Below are 19,335 nucleotides of genomic sequence, written 5' to 3'. Positions count from 1 at the left end.
ATTTAGGAGTGCATATCTGACTGTATTACATAAGGTTTTTATTGATTATATTAATACTCTCCAGAACATCACATGTCCAAATCTGGGGCCTAGAGTTTGGATCACCTCTCTGCCATCTGTTACATAATTAAGTCTACTTTAAAGGAGTGCAAACAAGGACAGTGGTCTAAAATAAATGATTCAGTAGAATTTTCTGAGCCATTTATTTTACTCCCTGCATGCGCCATATCACAGCAGCCTTAATTATGTCATAAATTAATAACTCCGCCAATTATACCTAAATAAAGAGCAAAGATTGCTCCACGTAATCAGCCGAGGATGTTCTATAGCCGGTTTGGAGAGCTATACTTATTGAGGTCAAAAGTTGAGCTCCTTCCTTTGTTTTGCCTTTCTCTCCTCCACAGGCTGACCTGTGGAGGAGAGGCAGACAGACACAGACAGAAACAACAGAAACTCTGACCCTCAGAACAGCCTGCTTTTCTCCCTATTTTTGTTTCATGGCTACCTGGAAACTCCCACATCAATAATGTAGCGCCGACGCTGCTTCCCTTAGTGAGGAGAACAGTTACATAACAGAGCAGACCAACTGAATTCCTCCACTCTCCTCTCGATTAAACATTTCGAGCATGTGGCAGGCGCTTTGGTTTAGTGCTACTGACAAAGGCGAACTGCTCTACTGTACTTTCCTCCTTTCTGTCTTTGACTCCTTCAATTGTCAGCCGCTCCTCTTCCTCTCTTTGTGTTTGGTGCTTTTATTATTTCTTAGGTAAAGGCCTCTGTAATTACAGGTTTGACAATAAAATCAATTTGCAATTACGACAACTGTCAACCAGGTGGAGCAGGCAAGAAGCTAACAGCCTAAACAATTCCTTTTTGAGGCTGACTCTATGCAAAGTGGCATTTAATTCAGTCACTCTGACTGTTTGCTTGCCAGTGTGTGTTTATACACTTGGACAAGTGCGATTGTGTCTCTAAGCAGGTAGGACATTTGCCATGAGCGATCTGATGTCCATTTCTATTATCCTATTGTTGTGAAACAGCAAGACAAGGCCAGGCAAAGCCAATATCGAGTATACCACTTCAGTTAGGTACACTGTAGTAAACTGGAGCCACTACTTGAAGAAATAATCCACATTATTATCTTTATTTTAATGTTTAAACGAGCACTTTTGGCACAGTTATTGAAATGAAACTGGGATGACTAATCTGAACAATCAACAGCAGAACCTGCAGTGAAAAACCCTAAAACTGGATTTCTACATCCAGGTCAATAAACCCTGAGCAGAGACATTATCCCACAACCAAGGAATGGCATCAGCAGAGTGGTACGGCTGGTAACAAAACAGTATGGAAGTCAAGAGGTCAAAGCTAACTGAGGAGGCACAGCACACTGCAGGGAAATATATAATCACCTTCTGCACCTTTATTACCTTCTGCTAATAACATCCATGCATTTATATTCAGATGACATAAAACTATCCAATAAAATCCACTGAAATTGTTATTTACTCAGTTCACCTTGTTTCACTAGACACCCACACCCGAGACCTCTCCCTGCTTCCCTCTGTCTGTCGGTTATGTAACACTGTCCGTTAGAACAGGCCGATCATGTGAAACAGCTGTGGCAGGGCCCCGGCAATGTGTGCCAGAGACAGCAAAAGGATAAGGCCTTGAGAGCAGCAGCAGCAGCGTTGCATTCATTTAAAAACACATAACACCCATCCACACTGAAACATATCCGGCTCATGGATGCACAAGCCTCCTCCTCAAAGGTACTGGAGCTGTTAGGGTAAATTCACAGATAACAAACATAGAACACAGTAGTGCTTTGCACATACATAAGGCTCATTATTTTGGGGTTTGTGAGATTTTTAAAGTAAATGCCGGGATTTTATAAAAGAATCATATCGGTTTAAATCAAAGTTACCATACACATCAAAGAATTAACTGTTTAAAGCGGTTTACAATTAAGAAAGTCCTTCAGAGAAGTGCACAGCTCAGAAAATAGAAACTGAGGAGAAAAATGTGGAGAAAATGTAAATGAGCTGCTGATTATGCACCAGAGTTATTCTAAGGAAAGAAAACACATTTAACTGACAATGTGGCTGCATAACAAATTTATATTTTCATTCATTTTTGCCCAGTATTTACAGATTTTTAGCTGTTTAAAAATTCAAAGATTTTTTTAACCCAAAATAATGAGCCCTAAACATAAAAAATACACATATAAACATTCAAACATAGAAAGCACATGTAGAGACTGTAGACTGGGGAATCTGAAGGTTATATCTGAGTCAACAGCTGCATAAAACATCAAAATCATTATCAACATGAGACAACAAGAATAATTAAATAAAAATTCAATGAAATCTGACTTTCTTAACAATATTGTGTGAGTAACACTTTGGAAGAATGTCTTTACAATTGCATGAAAAAGCATCTGAGCAGTTTGCATTTGTATAATATAAAGTAAATGCTAAATAGAATTATCTATAGACAGTGAAAGTAGCAGAAAGAGCAGACTGAGAGAGGCTGGTGGTGTGTGTGACCCCTACCTTTCTCACTGACTGACTCACTCTCTATCTCCACGTCCTCACAGCTGGTGTACTCCGGTGTGGTGGCTAGCTCCTCCTCTGAGCTGCTCAGTGACACCTGCCGCATCTTTCCTCCCTTTTTGGTTTTGTGGGGCTTGGGGGGCGGTGGGCGCACTGACTCCGACTGGTCCGAGCTGAGAGAGTCGTTCCTCAACATGCTCTCCATCTTCTCCCTCTTGGTTTTGCGAACAGCTGAACTGGGGTCCAAGTGGTGCTGCTGCCTCCTCATTGGATCCCCGCCTACACCCAGGTCTCCTCTCCGCAGATCCCCAGATCGGTCACCCAGCACTGGGCTGCGGTGTGGCGTTGGGGGGCTGTGGTTGGAGGTCCTGTGACCTCCGAGGCCAGGACCCATGGGCCCTGGGGATGAGCGGTCGACGGAGTAGGAGCGCTGTCCCACCATGGGCGGCCGGCGCTCGGTGAGATGCTGTCGGGACAACCGGATGGGGCCGGGCTCGTCTTGCTCTGTGTAAGCCAAGGAGACATCACTGTGGCGGCGCTCGTGCCTCAGGCGGCCCACCTCAGCGTGCATCCTCATCTGCTCCTCATAGGGTTGCGGCTTAACAGGATAGCGTGCCAGGTTGGGGTCACTGCGATAGCGGGCCTGGAACTCCTCCTGGCGCTGCTGCTGGAGGTCATACTCACTGGGCGGTCCATCTAGCTCCTGGTCCAGCGGGTATTCCTGGGAGTGCCATCGTCCAGGGCCCCGCCGCTCCCGGTAGCCCATCCGTGCCGCATCCACATCTGGGTACATGTGTGGGCCCCGCGGAGCCCGCCGGGGGTCCCCATCCCCATAGTCGGACGGTGATCTGGGCATGCCGCCGTCCGTCGGGGCATACTGTGAGTGGTCACCCCCCTCCCTTTGGTCGTATTTTTGGTTTGGATCCCTGGATGCAGATGGGCTTCGTTTCCTGTAGATCAAAGACAGGGAGCAGAAGAGTGGAGTTCAGTGGTTGGTCCACTTTGAACTGGAGCTTCTCTGGTACTTTTAATATACAGTATACATATGATTTATTTCTGACCCTGTGTGAGCATGTTGATGCTGCTCAATCACATTCCCAGTGAGCATACAACGCATCTGCTTGTGTCCAGGTGGAAATGTGAGATATCAGACAAGACAAGAGTTTCACAGTTCTTCATCACACATCTCTAAGGCTGAAGTCTTCAGTCTGTACTCTGTAGCTTCACTTTACTTTGCCCTGCACTGCTTAGGCTTCAGTCCCTGTCAAAACCTAATGAGAGCCTGCTCTGTTTCTGTCACACACACATGTACAGACAGAGAGAGAGAAACGAGACGAAGCAGCAGGATGCAGGACCACTCCCTCCTCTCACTGCAACAGACTCTATGTGCTCTGTATCATGGCTGACTAATGCTCCTCTTTTCAGTTTTCATTCAATTCAAACATTAACTTTAGTGCAAGAAGAAAAACATACTTCTTGCACCGACCTAATTAAACTATATAATACATATAATGCATTCTCCTAATATATGCAAAAAAAAACACATTAGAAAAAAAACACACTCAAATAGTTCAAATCCTGTTTGATTGTTTAATTTCCTTTTGAAGGTTGCACACCATCTTAACACAGACAATGTTGCATCTAATATTTCACTCTTTTAGTGCCATAGGCAATTTTTCATTTTCATTTTGATAGCATCTGATTACTTTGTTGATACAGGTGCTTAAATCATCATCATTTGCGATGCATTATAAACAACAGGATGACACAAGATTAACGGCACGGCCTGCCTGGATATGACCTGTTTGTATTTCCAAATTAATAGTGCGTGCCTGTGTGTCTGTGTTTGTGCGTGTGCGTATGTGCAAGAGGAGGGAGATGAGGAGCAAGACAGTGTACTGAGAGCAGTGCACTGATAAATGATTCAGAGTTTCACAGATTGTATCTGTGTGTGCAGTACAATGGGCATTAAGGGATGTAGAGAGACAATAACAATGTGTCTGAGTTCTGTAATAATAAGTACCTTATTATTATATTTAAAACATCCAATGTCAGAACTTACAAAAACTACAATACACACTAATATTGTAAATTAAAATCACAACATTATTAAACTAACATCTTTTGTTTCAGACATGGTCTAAAATCATGTGTCCTGGTCTTGATAAAACAGAGGAGTCGTCTTTGTAACAAGACAGAAGAGAAGCAGAATCTTAAAATTGTGTGAAATAACCTGCTAAGATGAACACTTTGAAGTCCGGTTACAGTCTGGAGCCTCACATTTCTGAAATTAGCTGTCACTCATTTTATCATTGTCCGATTGTCAGGAAAGGAAACCAGCCAGGAAGTGGATGAAAAGCCTGGAGGAGGCTAACTGTGTGTTAATGCATTTATTCTTTTGTTCAGAATCAATTATTCATAAGCCACTTTTCTCCTACATTTCTCCCACTTTCCACCAAAATAATAATGACATTTCGGTGAGGAAAAAGGCTCCGTGAAGCATTCCCTTAATTTTGTACGTGACAACTTTCCATAAATTTCAAAGGGCTTCATAAATCACTGCTGCCAGCCTTGCTCAGTGGCCAAGGTAAGGGCTCCTCACATGTGATTGGCTGATTCACTGAACCACGGAGGAGGTTCGGTCCCTGCCTACTGGATCACAGTCTGAGTATAATGAATGTACAGACCACAACATATCAGTACTGTTGTGGAGCACATATGGGTAAAGATGCTTTTTGTGTTCCCTGGGTTGAATTTCTATGTTGAACACTGAGGAATCTTACTAAAGTGAAGTGCCAGCTCCAGGGAGGGATAGAATGATGAATGGGCCTTGTGTATAGTTCATGAACTACTGTACAGCTAAAATATGAGCTGTTAGAGAGGGGCAGGAGTCGAGCAACAGAGCAGCACAAATGTGCATTCCAGCGACACTAGTACATAAAAGCAAGATGTATTTAATAGTAGAAAGGACACAATAACATAATTGTTCGGTCCACTTACATTAAAATCCCAAAATACCACATAGCAACATCCTGACAAATAAAGTATATATTTAATGTTTTTTTAAGTGGTCAGTGATTGGCTACTACTTATTTTAAAGAGTTGCTGAAGACCAAAACAAAGCTAAAAGCAGGGTGAATATTGGATGTATTTGCCAAGTCGGTGAAAATGACTTGAAAATATGATCAGTGCTAATGTTGCTGATCAGGGAGATGCTTGCAATGGTGTACTTCAAGCTTGTTTTGCACTTATTAATGCTATATTGTGATATTTTTCATATTAATGCCACTGGCAATGTTTTTAGCATCAAGTGACTTAATGTAATGTGGAATTCTTGCAACTACTACTAATACTGAGAATTAATATCTTAGTGCAGCTCTATGGAGCTGTAAGCCAATTGCCAGTCTGCCTGTCAGGATGCCAGTGTCAACCTGCTCCTGCTGGATGTGTGAATAACGTAAGACAAGAACAAGTGACTCCTGCTGTGACGTTGTTTTTGGGTCTACTTTGTCCATTTCGCCGATTACAGGCTGTTAATGGAGCTTTGATAACTGCCTGCATTTTCAGTAAACCAACACTGATTCATTCAATAGTCTGTTAATAAAAGTATAAAGATTTGACATTGAAAATATCTATTAATGTTTTTCCTAAGACAAAAATGAAACAGGAAGTGCTGCATTCTACATCTCTGGGAGGACGCCACAGCAAGATAAGGCCACCACCTGCTACACGACTTCATCGCCACAGCAAGTCAAGTTAAAAGATCTGACATGTGATCTCTTGCAAACAGAGTGCAAAAACACTGCAGCAGTGCTAACACCAAAGATGTAGTGGAAACACAACAAGACTCTAATGGAAATGCACTTTAATGAACACATCCTTATTTATAACAAAGACCTAAAGAAAGACAAAAGGCCATTTGAAGCCTCTGTGATGCAGCCAGCTCACACAAGTGACCTCTCCTTTCTGTTTCACATCAAAACAAATGCCTGCTATCACCTTAGCATCCAAATGCAGCCTCGCCAGTGATTCAGACGCAGCTGGAGAAACACATGAGGGTTGTTGCATTATTCATGACCTGCTCCTGGACACTAACTGAGCAGCGCTTCATTCACAAATCCAAAGTGAAGCGGCAGCAGAAATTATATGCTGGAGTAGGGGACAGGCGCCACGGCTCGGATGGGAGAGAATGTGGAGTGGGGGGTGAGGGAGAGTGTGAGGAGCATGAGAAACATCTCTTTATATTGACTTGATGATGAGAGAGGGATGTGTTATGTACGTGCATGTGCATGAGTGTGTGCGTTCACTTGTGCATGCCTGTGTGTTTGTTTGTGTGTGTGTGTGTGTGTGCTGCACTGGCTGTCTGAGAAATGCTTCACTTTGGCTCTCAGCATGTCCTAAGGGCTTCGGGCTAATGTGCCCTCTGGGATGTTGTGCTGAAATCCTACACTCGGAACACACACATGCACAGAGAACATGAACATAGCAACTACAACAAACATTAACAAACCGCCCTTTGACGAGCTCTAACTCATCTTGACACGAGTATCACATTTCCCTGCTCCTGTTTAGGCTCGTATGTCCTCCCTGTCCAAACAGAGGAATGTCTATGGCAGCTAGCAAGCACACTGTACTCCATCAGCATCTGCATCATGATGCTAATGCTGCCAGCGCTAAACCAGCCCTCCGTAAGTACAACAGAGCGGTGGCGCAGCACTAAATTTCGTACTGTGCATTATTCCCCCATTGCTCCAGCTGCCACTGCTACTGTAACAGCCTCTCTGCAGATACCTCTGAGCCCCCCCACAGCTCTGCCATGACACACTCTGCTGATCTTAGATTTGCATTCAATCCTCTGTGACACAGAGAAAAAGAGAGGAGGAACAAAACGTGAAAAGGCAGAGGAGGGGATATCATCGACAATGAACGTGAATTAGAGGAAGCCTGAAAAAAAAAAAAAAGTGAAGCAGAGAAGATGCCAGGTAACTGTGTCCTGTGGCTAAACGTGCAGCTGGTACGCATGGTGCATCCTGCCACACTCTCAGGCTCACGCATGGAATGACAGGATGGGACACTGTGGGATCGTGATGCCTGCGATGCCGCACAGAAGCCTGGCTCCCGCAACGATTGAGTCATGAAGCAGACAGTGACGTACTCCCTCCATCACATCCCCTTTTATATCCAGATGCGTGTGTGATGTCACAGCGGACGTGGCACCGAGCCGCAGCACAGGCAGCGCGTCGTGCAGCAGATCGAGCCGCAGTGATTCATCCTAACAGGCCGACGATAGAGAGACATGTTCACTGTCTGCACAGTCCCACAGAGTGAGTGTGGGAACAGAAGCCACCGCTCTGTACATTCCTGCTGAGGGAATAACAGCAGCCCTCGTTACTGCTGTTGTCCTGTTCTGAGCTAACTATAGAAATCCTCTGCTGTGACAGTGTAAGAACCGCAAGACCCCATTCAGTTGCAGACAAGGACGGTGATGACAATAAGAGTCAATTCAGGGAGGGTGACAGTGGTCTCATTCTATGATTGGCAGCAGGACTTTTATATCTAATATGGGGAAAATTATTATTTGCACCTATGAACCTGATAGCGAGGATGTTCTTTCGGTTCTGATGGCTGCGAAGGATCATGTTTTGACATCCACAGCAAAGGCGCATACACAGTATATCTATGGTGCAGTGGGGGTAAGCTTCCATACTCAACATGAATCAGAAAAGATGCGGACATCACTTAGATGATGTGTAAACATGGCTTCTGTTTTTGATGCCAGCGCAGCCTTATACACCTCCAGTGCTCTAGAGGTAATTCCAGTATTATAATCATCTTTTTAAAGTACACTGTCCTTATCAAAAGCAGCATAATGTATCAAATCCATGGCTCACAAAAATCATGGGATTACACCATGGCCCCCGAAAGATTAAAAAGTGCGACCCTAAAAGATTAGAAGTGACCCGACATGCTCGCCACGATAAAACCTTTATATGCTGTTATTTTGCGCAACGTGACACACACACACACACTCACACAAAAAAAACCATTGGTGAAATTCCCCGATATACTGTGGTGTGATGAGAAGTGGCCCTGTCCGTGGCAAGGTTGTCCCACTCTGTTCCTGATCTGACCTACTGACAGGATCTGATCAGAAACATTCACAGCAAGAGCGTAGTTCTAGCTCTGTGTGTGTGTGTGTGTGTGTGTGCGCGTGTGTGTGTGTGTGTGTGTGTGTGTGTGTGTGTGTGTAAAACATTCCTGTCAGCTGTGTGATGAAAGGACTGAGATCAAGCAGGAAGCGCCTGTGGTCACAAATTGTTAACATTTGATGTGGGTTTATGATAAAAAAAAAAGCAGAGGGTTATCACACATCCATTTACACAGATTTACTGTATAGTGAGAACACTGAGAGCAGCTTTTCAGAGTAAACCAAACCTCTGCACAATCATCTCTCTTTCCCATTTTCTCTCTTACACAAACAGTCCATGCTCATTCATGTCATTCTAGTAATGCACAGTATTGGTTTAATCATCTATCTTTTGTAAAAAAGAATTATTTCAATGTACTTGAACATCATAAAACTGCCTTGACTTTCATATATATTAAGTAAAACTATTGAAAACATTAAATACAAAACAAATATTAAAAACAAATAATTTATCACAATCACAGAAAATTCAGATTTATCAAAATTCAGATTGCTTGTGTAGTAAAAATGCTCTAATTGCTCTGTATTTGAGAAGCAGAGAACAGCTAATCACAGCACAGCATATTCAGAACTATTCAGTATACTCAGACTGTGATTGGTCAGTTTACAGATTTAGTAATGTACCTATGGAAGCTACTGTACTGTAATGGCAATAGTATGATGACATGCTTTCATAAGCAAAACAAACAAAAACAAAAAGAGTCCACTTTTTCTTCAAGATTTCAACAGTTTGTGATTTGGACAACATGCACTTAGGTCTCCACACCCACAGCCACCCAGGAGGGTACACTGAGGTTCCATTTAAAACCAAAGAAACGCCACAAAGCACAGAGATCAATAACTGAAAGTCAATGAGGAAGCTTTCCGTAAGTGATGAACCCCTCACAGATGCTGCTGGTTTCATGCACTCAACTGCATGTGCAGGCACCTTGACACGTGCACACACTGACACGCACTTGCTCGCTCTCTCACCACAATACCCCACAATACTCGTCCAGCGTTTCATAGATATTAGCTTGAGCTCTAACCTCTTTGTGATGCCATAAAAAACCTAAAATGCCATGATGAAGCCGCTGCTTTCTAATGCTGCTGTGACAATTGTCCCTGAGGCACAGAAAACTAATGCTCTGCTGTTTGGAATTTGCTCTAGAAACTGGAGCAAAAAAACGACTGTACTGCACAAATGCACAACCTACTGTACATGCAGCCTGCCTTTCATTCCGCTCTGTAATGCTTTATAGACACTGGATATATGCGGCGACAATTATCTAAAGGAAGCACAACATACCCGACACACTATACAATTAAAATGTTAACATGTCCATATTAACTGTAAGACAATTAAATAAACAACTTGAACACTCTTCATTATCATGCATTCTTTATACAAACTGCTTTTAACAGTCTAAATAATGTGATATAACCAGCCTTACTCAAAGTAACGGTTGGGTCCTGGGAAGTAGCTCAGTTCAAACCTCTGCCTGGCTGCTCCACGCAAACACATGGCCTCCTGCACACCAACCGTTCACAAACACAGTCCGGTCCAATTCAAACGTAGCGTAAACAACCAGGCCCTGTTTTTGTTTTTCCAATCCGCTCTCCTCCAGCACTAAAAAAAATGTCCTTGTTTGATTTCTAGAAAGCTACAGATGATCTACACACAGCAGCAGCAAATGTAGTTTTGCAGCAGTGCTGTTCGTACTGAGTGTGTGACACCAGCTCTGTCTGCTCTGCCTCTGCCTCTGCCTCTGCTGCTGCTGCTGCTGCTGAAGAAACATGTTAAATAAGAAAGCCAAAAGCAATCAAGGTGAAAATGCAACGCTGCCCCCGTGGGGATTGTGCCACCTCTACTTTGCGGATAATGGAGAGAAGTCAAATGAGAACAAATGAGTGGTGCTGTGTTGCAGAGCTCTCCTCTTAGAAGGAATCTGGCCCACTAATGACAACAATACATCCTGGAACAGTCTCTATTGAAATAAGATAACCAGAAAGAAAGCACAAGCGGAAAAAAAAAACAAGCTGAATGTGCGTGTCTCAACCAAGAGCAATCAGAGAAGAAGAGACAGGGAAAGAAAAAAACACCTCTAACGGTACATTTACGGATGCAGCGTCACTCTCCCTTCCAAGACGGACTCAGCCGGCAGCTGTGTATCTGGGACGCCCCTCGGAGTAAAAGCACCCAATCCCCCTGTTACATAGTGCAACCAAACCAGGTTAAATTCCTGCAGCGGCCCGACAGTTCAGCTGCATGTCCTAATAGTCAAATGATATTGTAGCATCAGCATGACCTGCTTCGTTTCTGTCTGTCTGCTGCGCCCACAGTGTCCGGCCACAACGCTGGAAGTAGATGAATGGCACAGTTTATGATCCTGCCGCAAAGGCTTCCAGGGGCCTGAAATCGAGCCGACTTTCGGTTTTAACACCATCATCATGTGATCGCTACGATTGGCTGGAGGTCGAGCAGCGACCCCGTCCAACCTGCCGGCCGTTCGGTCCTCTGCCCAGGAAGGGATTACATTCCTTGGTTGATTACTAGCTCACATCTATCACCAATCACAAGCAGAGCAGGAGGTCTCGCCTAATCTCATTCAGCCTGAGGTCTTATGATCCTTAAACTGAACAAATTACATGGTTTATGGTTTTTTTTTTGTTTTTTTTTTGTTTTTTTTATCCAGAGGGTGGATTTTCAGGCATCAAATCAAATACAGAGGAGGGATATAGAGAGAGAGATAGAGAGCTTTCTCTGCCTCATAATTTCTGTGCATTACAAAATGGATCAAAGATTTTTTTTCCTGGTTCTGCACCATGATGGCATAGCTGGCTTTCAGTGACCTGGTTTGATAAGTGTACTTGGTGCATGTGTGTGGGTGTGTGTGCATTATGACTGAATGTTTCTGGGTGTTGTTAGAGTCTTTCTTTTCACATCTGCCTCTTTCTTTCCTCCCTCCTCACCTCAGTCCTCCCATGAGGCGGGCTCTTGAGTTCAACTGCAGATACGCTACTATGCCCTGTTTGTGATGACGGCGGTGACAGCTGACTGACAGGAGCGTAGAATCAGGGAGGGCACATGGGAGATGGGCTGTTGACATAGCATTTCCCAGGACGGAGGTTAAAGGGAGAGGAAATGGTAAAGGACCAGTGGGGGGTGTTTTATCACCACACAGACAGGGATGGGGCCAGGCTGCAGTGCTCTAAGTAGCTTTGAGTGCAGTGTGACTGCCACTCTGGGAGACAAGAAGGTGACTTCAGACCATCAGTGATGACACAACAAGCCTGAGAAGGACTCTGAATGTCATTGGTAGGGTTTGAATATTTTTCAAAATGCTATAAATATGCTGCGTATTTTTATTTTTATTTTTAACTGCAGTTGAATTTCCTATAAATGCCACAGCATAGTGCAACACCTTCCCTCCACCTACCCTGGCCTCACTCTGTTTTGGCAGAGGGGCATGAGAGAGACTGCAATCAGATTTGTGGCACACCTTGTTGTGTATGTGACAAGTGTAACTGGGACCATCTTCAACGCTGTGCATGCATCACACATTAGAGATGGAGAATGTAAATCACACCTTGACACTCTTTATATCGAAAGAATACAGCTCATGTTCTTATACATGTAAACTTACTGTGGCCATTCAGGCTGTACACACATGCACACGGCCTGATGCCTGACAGCAGTTTCATTCACAGTAACAGATGGCAGCCGCTCAATTCGCCTCCCTCCTCTGTGGAAAGTCTGTGTGGAAAGTGGACAGAGAAGTTGTGCAGCCCCACATCTATCAGTTCAGCTGACGGTGTCTGCAGATCTGTGAGCGTCTTCACTAATTGGCTCCACAAACAGAGACTCCGTCCTCCTGTCTGCGAGCAGACCAACCGGTGCCTTGTGTGCTCATGCTATGTTTATACTCTGTATGGTTAATATATCTTCCGCACTGCACCGCCTGTTAGGTCTCCTTTTTAAGAAGAGGCACCGCTAGCGCACTATGTAGGCCAAGCCCCAGCAGAATATGCCATTAAGATTAGCTACAAGTAAGGACTGTTACGCTGCTGCTTGCTTCTCCCCTCCCTGCAGAGAAAGGTTAGAGAAGCAGAGCATGTGTACATTTTTTTTTTAATCGTAAGACCAGCGAAGCAGGAATCAGCCAGGGACCGCACCAGTACAGTTGCAGTTATGTGTGCCTTAACCATTCGGCCATGGGACTTTGAATAATTTAATTAATAAACCCAGTTTAGATGCTTCAGTTCCAGGAGCCTGGTATTGTGTGTGTGCTGGCTCACAGGGACACTTGAAAAGGACAGAGCCATTTCTAATGTTATTAGTAACATCTGTGCTTTTGCTATTATGTCAAGTCAAAAATGTATGTTGTTAAAAAGATTTATCAGGAAGTAGCTCTTGTAAGGCAAAAAATACATCAAATGAATTAAATTAAGAAATTGCAAGAGGCAGGAAGAAGGGAAATTTGGATACACATGGAAAGTCATTGCATCATATACCGTATAAAACATTTAACATGATGCAGAATTATGTTCAAGTCTCTGTATCTAAACATCAAAATCATTATAGTAAAGAATGACTGTTTTTCTGTTAGAGCTCAGTCTATAGGTGTTTGCAGCCAACCCTGTCTCATCTGAAACAGCATACTGAGCATATTAATTCACTGACAATGTATTTTAAGAAAGGCCACAATCTTTCCAAAACCTTAACCAAAGTGCTTTTGTTGCCTAAACCTAACCACAGATGGGATTGGTGTCATAGTCGTGCTGTTTGTCAGCCTGCCGTCCACCCAAAAACACCCAAACTACTGTGCTTAAAGAGTCACTTAACACCTGGCTGAAAAGCAGTGTATTGCTTCAGTATTTTGCTGCCCTCTGTAGATGAATGTTTTCAGTCTGTTTTACCTCTGACCACCTCTGGTGTGGTAAGTGTGCTCTTTGCTGCTTGTGTAACCACACCCAGCAGTGATGTAAGACTGCACAGACACACCCTTGGTGTACACTGCATCACTGCAGCAAGGTAAGTTAAACCACTGGAAGTCAGCAGAAGAAATAAAATATTTAAAAAATCTGGGGATATTAGGTAACTTTTTATTGTTATTTTTATGCTAGGCTCCAAAGTAGCGCTCATGTATCATAAGGTGGAGTAAACAAGGAGTAAACAATGGCTTGATTCCTTTCACAGTTTCACACTTACCCCACGCACAAGCACATTACAAAGACTTTCTGGTACAATGTGAAGGAATATCCATGGAGACCCTTCCTGCCTGCTGCTGTGATATAGCATGTTGATTGCTCAGTGCTCGTCAGTCATTGTTCATTTTCACAAAGCGCTCTGTCGAGAACATATTGAGATTTGTTGAGCTATTCATAACCCGGCAAATTCTATTGTAATCAGACACTGAGCTGTATTTCTGCACTGGAAAAAAAAATGTCTCAAGAACCATAGTCTCCCCATCTTGTTCCCTCTCTGGCACACAAGTAATGGCACACACACTCTCTCTCCACACATGCATTTCTTCTTGGTTCTGCTAAGTATGCATTTTTCATTCCAGTGAGCAAGCTGCATTTGAAATCAAAGGCAGTGACGCTGCGCGGCTGTCTGGCTGCACAGAAAGTGAGGAGGTAATGAAAAAAGCTGAGGGGTGAGTCAGAGGATGCTTTAATAATCCTTGCTGCCCAAAATAACATCTCTGGGGCTGGACGGACAGACAACCCTCTTGGGGAACCAACAGCGGCTCAGGTTGGTCTAGGCTCCTCATGTCGGTCCCTCCATTTTCCCCCACATACACTTTCCCCTCACTCTCTCTCTTTTTCACCCAACTCCTGAGTCTATTATTGTCAACAGATAAGACTGCAGCAGCACGGCACGACGCGGCAGACAGCCAAGCCCTCCCTGTACCTAATATACGACAAGACTAAGGAGGGCGAAGGGGTGTGTGCATGGGAGACATACAAGCTGCAGGAAGTGTGATCCAGTCAGTGGGAGGAAGGAGTATGAGGTCTGACAGGTGAGCAATGTGTCTTTGGTTATTGTTCAATCACTGCTGACAAATGGTGATGGAGTCCAGGCTAAATAGCTCCTCATGTTGGGTTCAAGGTTGGGCCTCTATTGTCCCATCTAACACTTTTCCATGCTTGTCCCTGTAGCGTTCTGTCCTAGGCGAACAAAAGGTGGGAGAAAATGAACCCATCATCTTGTATTACCAATGGAAAGCTAATATTTCTGAACAAAGTCTCACTTGGTGTTCTTAAATTCCACCAAATCCTGCTCATGCTCACAGCTTTTGTCTTTTCAGATAAGGAAGTTGTGCTCTTAAAAGTGGCGTCACCATAATATTATACAAACAAAAAAAGGGTTCATGCTCTGTGCAGTGGCCTCAGGGTGTCAGACTCAGTTTCCAAACTTATATCAAACTGATAGGCTTACAGCTAGCATGAAAAAAAGATTTAGAGATATCCTGGTGTGTGTTGGACAGGTGTATACTTTGTCCAGCTGTGGCACGTAATGAAAAGTCAAAGGATCTCCAGTCCAGGAGCAGCCATAAAACCAAGTCTAAATGAGAGAGAGCAGTCTGCTGTTGCAGACAAACGTCCCACACAGCATGAGAGCTAAACCCCACGTGGTTTTTAAAACGTCACTGCTCTACACTGCTCCACTTTGGCTGAAGTAAAAGTGTTAATCTCTGAAGAAAGAAGCCGCAGACAAGAACGATGTTTTCTAGAGAAGTGACTGCAAACTGTCAAGTTTAGAGCCCATTCATGCTTGAATGGGCTCTGGATTTGAAAACGTTATATCCTGACTGGGTTGGAAATTTAAACCCTGGGCAAGCTTAGGATCCTATCTCTAGGTTCTGTGTGATATCTGTTGGTCTGTATGTACTGAAAATCCAGTAGTGCTGAGTACAACTTTTCAAATGTTAAATTTTTTTTTTACAGTGTGTATAAACAATAAAACATAACACTGATAGAACTGCAACTGTGACAGGCTTAAGCATTTCATACTTTGTGGAAACAGTGGATTTTAAGTACGGCAATTACACAATGTAAAGAGAATACAAGAAAAACATGAGGGTGCCCACTTGACTACAGCAATTCCATTTAAATGTGTCTTTGTTCCACAACAGTACACACTGCATATTGCCTCTGGCAATCCACCACAAGTCACGTTTGCCATTACAGCAGCTACTTTTAACAAATCATTTATAAATTAATAATACAACAGATTATTATAGTAAAAGCTGTGTGTGTGTGTGGTGGGGGCCATTTTATGCCTTCTCAAGATCAGAAACCTTCTGTAAAAAATAAGATGATTCAATGCATCTGCTCTGATGCTGCTTTTTACAAACAGTGGCCTAAATGGGAAGCACAGAGACTGAAAAGGAAAGGAGGCATAAGCATTCTCCAATTACATTCATAAGGAAGGGAAGCCACTGCAGCCAAGATACCCCAGTGCATCTCTGTGGCTGTACGCTACTTACAGTATCGCTCACTGTTTGCCCAGCTTAACAAACTCTGATATGCACTGACTACAGGGTAACTGACTTGAAGTCCCAATGCATACAAAGTGAATTAGTGCTGAACAATCAACACGTAATGGTCTGATTTGGAAAGATTCTAGCTTTGCTCTGTCTGTAACTGAGTAAGAAAAGACAGAAGATTTAAGCCAACGGCAGCAAAATCTCCAAAAAGTTTGTTTAGACAGTAGCTGAGACACAGTCGCACAGGTTTGGTCCTACAATGTGCTGAATTCATGCAACATCTGAGGCAGAATAATGGGAGACGTATGCAATGGGTTCCACTGGAGCAACCACATTAGATGATCTCATTTTCTCAGTCCTGTTCTGGGACCAGTTAGCAAAGCTTGTTGAAATATTTCCCTGCCAGTTACTCTTCTGAAAATGTTATTAATTTCAGTGTTTTTTTTTTTTTTCAGATTTATAAAACTACTGTTTCCCCCATCTTCTCCATTCCAGTTTCGTTGCCTTTGCCTCCAAAGTCTATCTTAAGCTGAACTCAAACAGATCTGCTGCTAGGAGGCTTGCCTGGAGGCAGACAGGAAGCTGTACGTAATGGAAAGACGGTGCCTCCCGAGCTCTCTTCTGAGACATTTTCCTTGTCTGAGAGATGTCACTACACACACATACACATATACACACATACGCACTGAGATCAAAGAAACATTATGGAGCTCTGCTAAATATAAGAAAAATGGAAATGGATATAGAAGATGCTTGTCTGTAGAATTAAAAGGCTACAATTACTTGAAGAGATGTCACATTAATTTATTTTCTCTTATTCGATTACCTTTTTAAGTAACCTTTTTAACTTTCTCTGGCTCAAAATGACCAGCGCAAGATGGCGGCTCCCAAATCCGGACAGTGGGAGGAAGTGGAGACATATCGTCCATCTACAGTCACTGAGTCAAACTAATAACGCGGGACAGATGCAGATGGTAGCAAGTCTGCACGCATTCAAAATTGACTGTACAATGCCCACGCAGATGCAAAAATATAGCTTACGTTTTCAACATCACAACTGCAGCACTACCTTATGGAGCTTTTACCATGTTTTTAAAACGCGAGCTTTGTGACAAAGTTTCGCCTTTCCTATGTGTCTGATGAAAAAGCCACTTGCTGTGTCCCTGTGTGCTCAGCAGAAAGACCTTTTCTCCTGCGCTCAATGGCATTGACAAGCCAACGTCTCAATCGATGAACCCACAGTCAGACCTTTGCAGGGCGAGGCCCAGACCAAAGGGCTGTGTGGGTTAATTGTAATTGCATAGGACAGCGTCTGTAACACATGTCCTCAGCCAGGGAGCTGAACTGGCCAGAGGGGCCCTGGTCTTAGAAAACATTTAATCTATGGCAGCAGATAACTTCAGCCAGGGATGTAAGGAGACGATGAACCTAAACTTATTTTCTCATCTTTTTAATCAGCTGACACATGCTTAGCCATCTTTTTTCTCTTAGATTCCTCGAATATTGTCCATCACAGGAACTAGCACTACACATCTGTATTATGTGTAGATAGGGTCTTTAAATGTATTTCTATTAAGGTGGTGGCAGTAACGGGCTCCCTGGTTTACATGTGATGTACCACTGCACCAAAATCCAAAAAGAGCCCTCAAACTTTGCTATTGCTATTGCTATTTGTACAAATGAAATCTGAAGTGTGGTGAAGCAAACGAGGGAAGAGGAAAGCTTTACAATTCAGTAAGCAAGGAGAGGACTGTAAACGGTCTTCTAACAGGATCAAGAGAGACATATGAATAAATGGAAGGAAGGAAGCCCGGCTGGTGAAAAGAGAAAAATCTTCAAAGTCAGCTTCTTTCCTCTTTCTAGCCACCCCTGGAGATCAGATCAACTACTATCCTAAAACCTAATGAACTAGTAAACACTGGGAATTAAATGAATATTACATGGGGTTTCATTAATGCCAGCCAGCAGACTCCAAAAATAATGAAGGCGAGAAGCGGAAGCGGGAGGAGACAGTTACTGGAGCTTCTTCTTCTCTGTTTACTCAGCATCTGCCTGCCAGAGAAGGAGGCTTTTGATCACTCCTCGGCTGGGTTCTCCTCTTTGCTGCGTGGCAGGAGAAGCCCAGGGAGGCTGCCGAGCACTGCCAGGGCCGGCTCATTTGCAACACAAATGAACTGAGCTAATTGTACACGTGTGGGGAGACGGGGGAGCCGCACACACGGTGCAATGTTTGCAAAATATGGAAATAATTAATCTCATTGAGCTTGTGAAATACCATCAGTGTTGCAAAAGAGGATTTGAGCACGGGCTGGGGATGAGACGGATGATGATAGCAACGGGCTGGATAGACGCAGATGTTTAGATTAAGCTTTTTCATTATTGCTTTATCACACAGCTTCTTCAAGTGTATTTTTGGTAATTGAATAAATTGGAGCATGAAACAGATTTGGATTTGGGGCACAGCAACAGGATTATGTGTAAAGCAGTCTTTTTCCCATTCATGAAACAATGCATGCAGATATCATGCTATCAGGTCAATTGCGCGTTGGGAACGTGGAGTGGAAATAGTAATAGGACAATCACAACAGATTCCATATACACAGTTGGTATTGTAACTGACTCAGGGACAGTATGGTTTGAAATGTTTGTTCAGCTGTGTCCTGTGGACTCCACTGCACTGAATAACAGGGATTTAGCTAAGAAAGCCCACCTCTTGACCTCCCAAAGGTCTGACCTTTTGAGCCTCTTTAATCAATAAATCAAATGTAAAACAAGAATGATGATGCTGTGAAGTACCTTCAGGAGTAGATAGCTTAGCTTTCAATTAGCAACTCCACTGACCATCAAGGCCAAAGGAGGATTTGTGGAATAACATACTGTCCAACTAAGATCACACTCTGACGGAAGGCTACGACAGCAAAAGCAGTCAAATTTAACCCCTCCACAAACTGTTAAACGCCTACTGACACTGACAAATAGCATCACACATCAAGGCATATGGTTGAAAGCAAAGCACTATCCATGCACCATATGCAGTTTCTCTTCTCTCTCTCTGCTATTTAAAAACAAGATGACATCAGACATCTGTTTGGGAGCA

At 43.4% G+C, this 19,335-nt stretch overlaps 1 protein-coding gene across 4 annotated transcripts in view; it reads right to left on the bottom strand.

Moving 5' to 3' along the window:
- Positions 1–19,335, bottom strand: part of rims2a (regulating synaptic membrane exocytosis 2a) — a 132,809-nt gene that overhangs the window by 66,414 nt on the left and 47,060 nt on the right. For all 4 annotated transcript variants that reach the window (XM_041044047.1, XM_041044049.1, XM_041044050.1 and 1 more), the window contains exon 7: positions 2,556–3,505. In XM_041044047.1, the coding sequence (XP_040899981.1) occupies positions 2,556–3,505 (950 nt within the window). The remainder of the gene's footprint in view (positions 1–2,555; positions 3,506–19,335) is intronic.

Source organism: Toxotes jaculatrix, chromosome 8, assembly GCF_017976425.1.
Source record: "Toxotes jaculatrix isolate fToxJac2 chromosome 8, fToxJac2.pri, whole genome shotgun sequence".
NCBI classification, from domain to species: domain Eukaryota; kingdom Metazoa; phylum Chordata; class Actinopteri; family Toxotidae; genus Toxotes; species Toxotes jaculatrix.
Note: the sequence above shows the minus strand (reverse complement) of the source record. Positions and strands in the feature narration are given on the sequence as shown.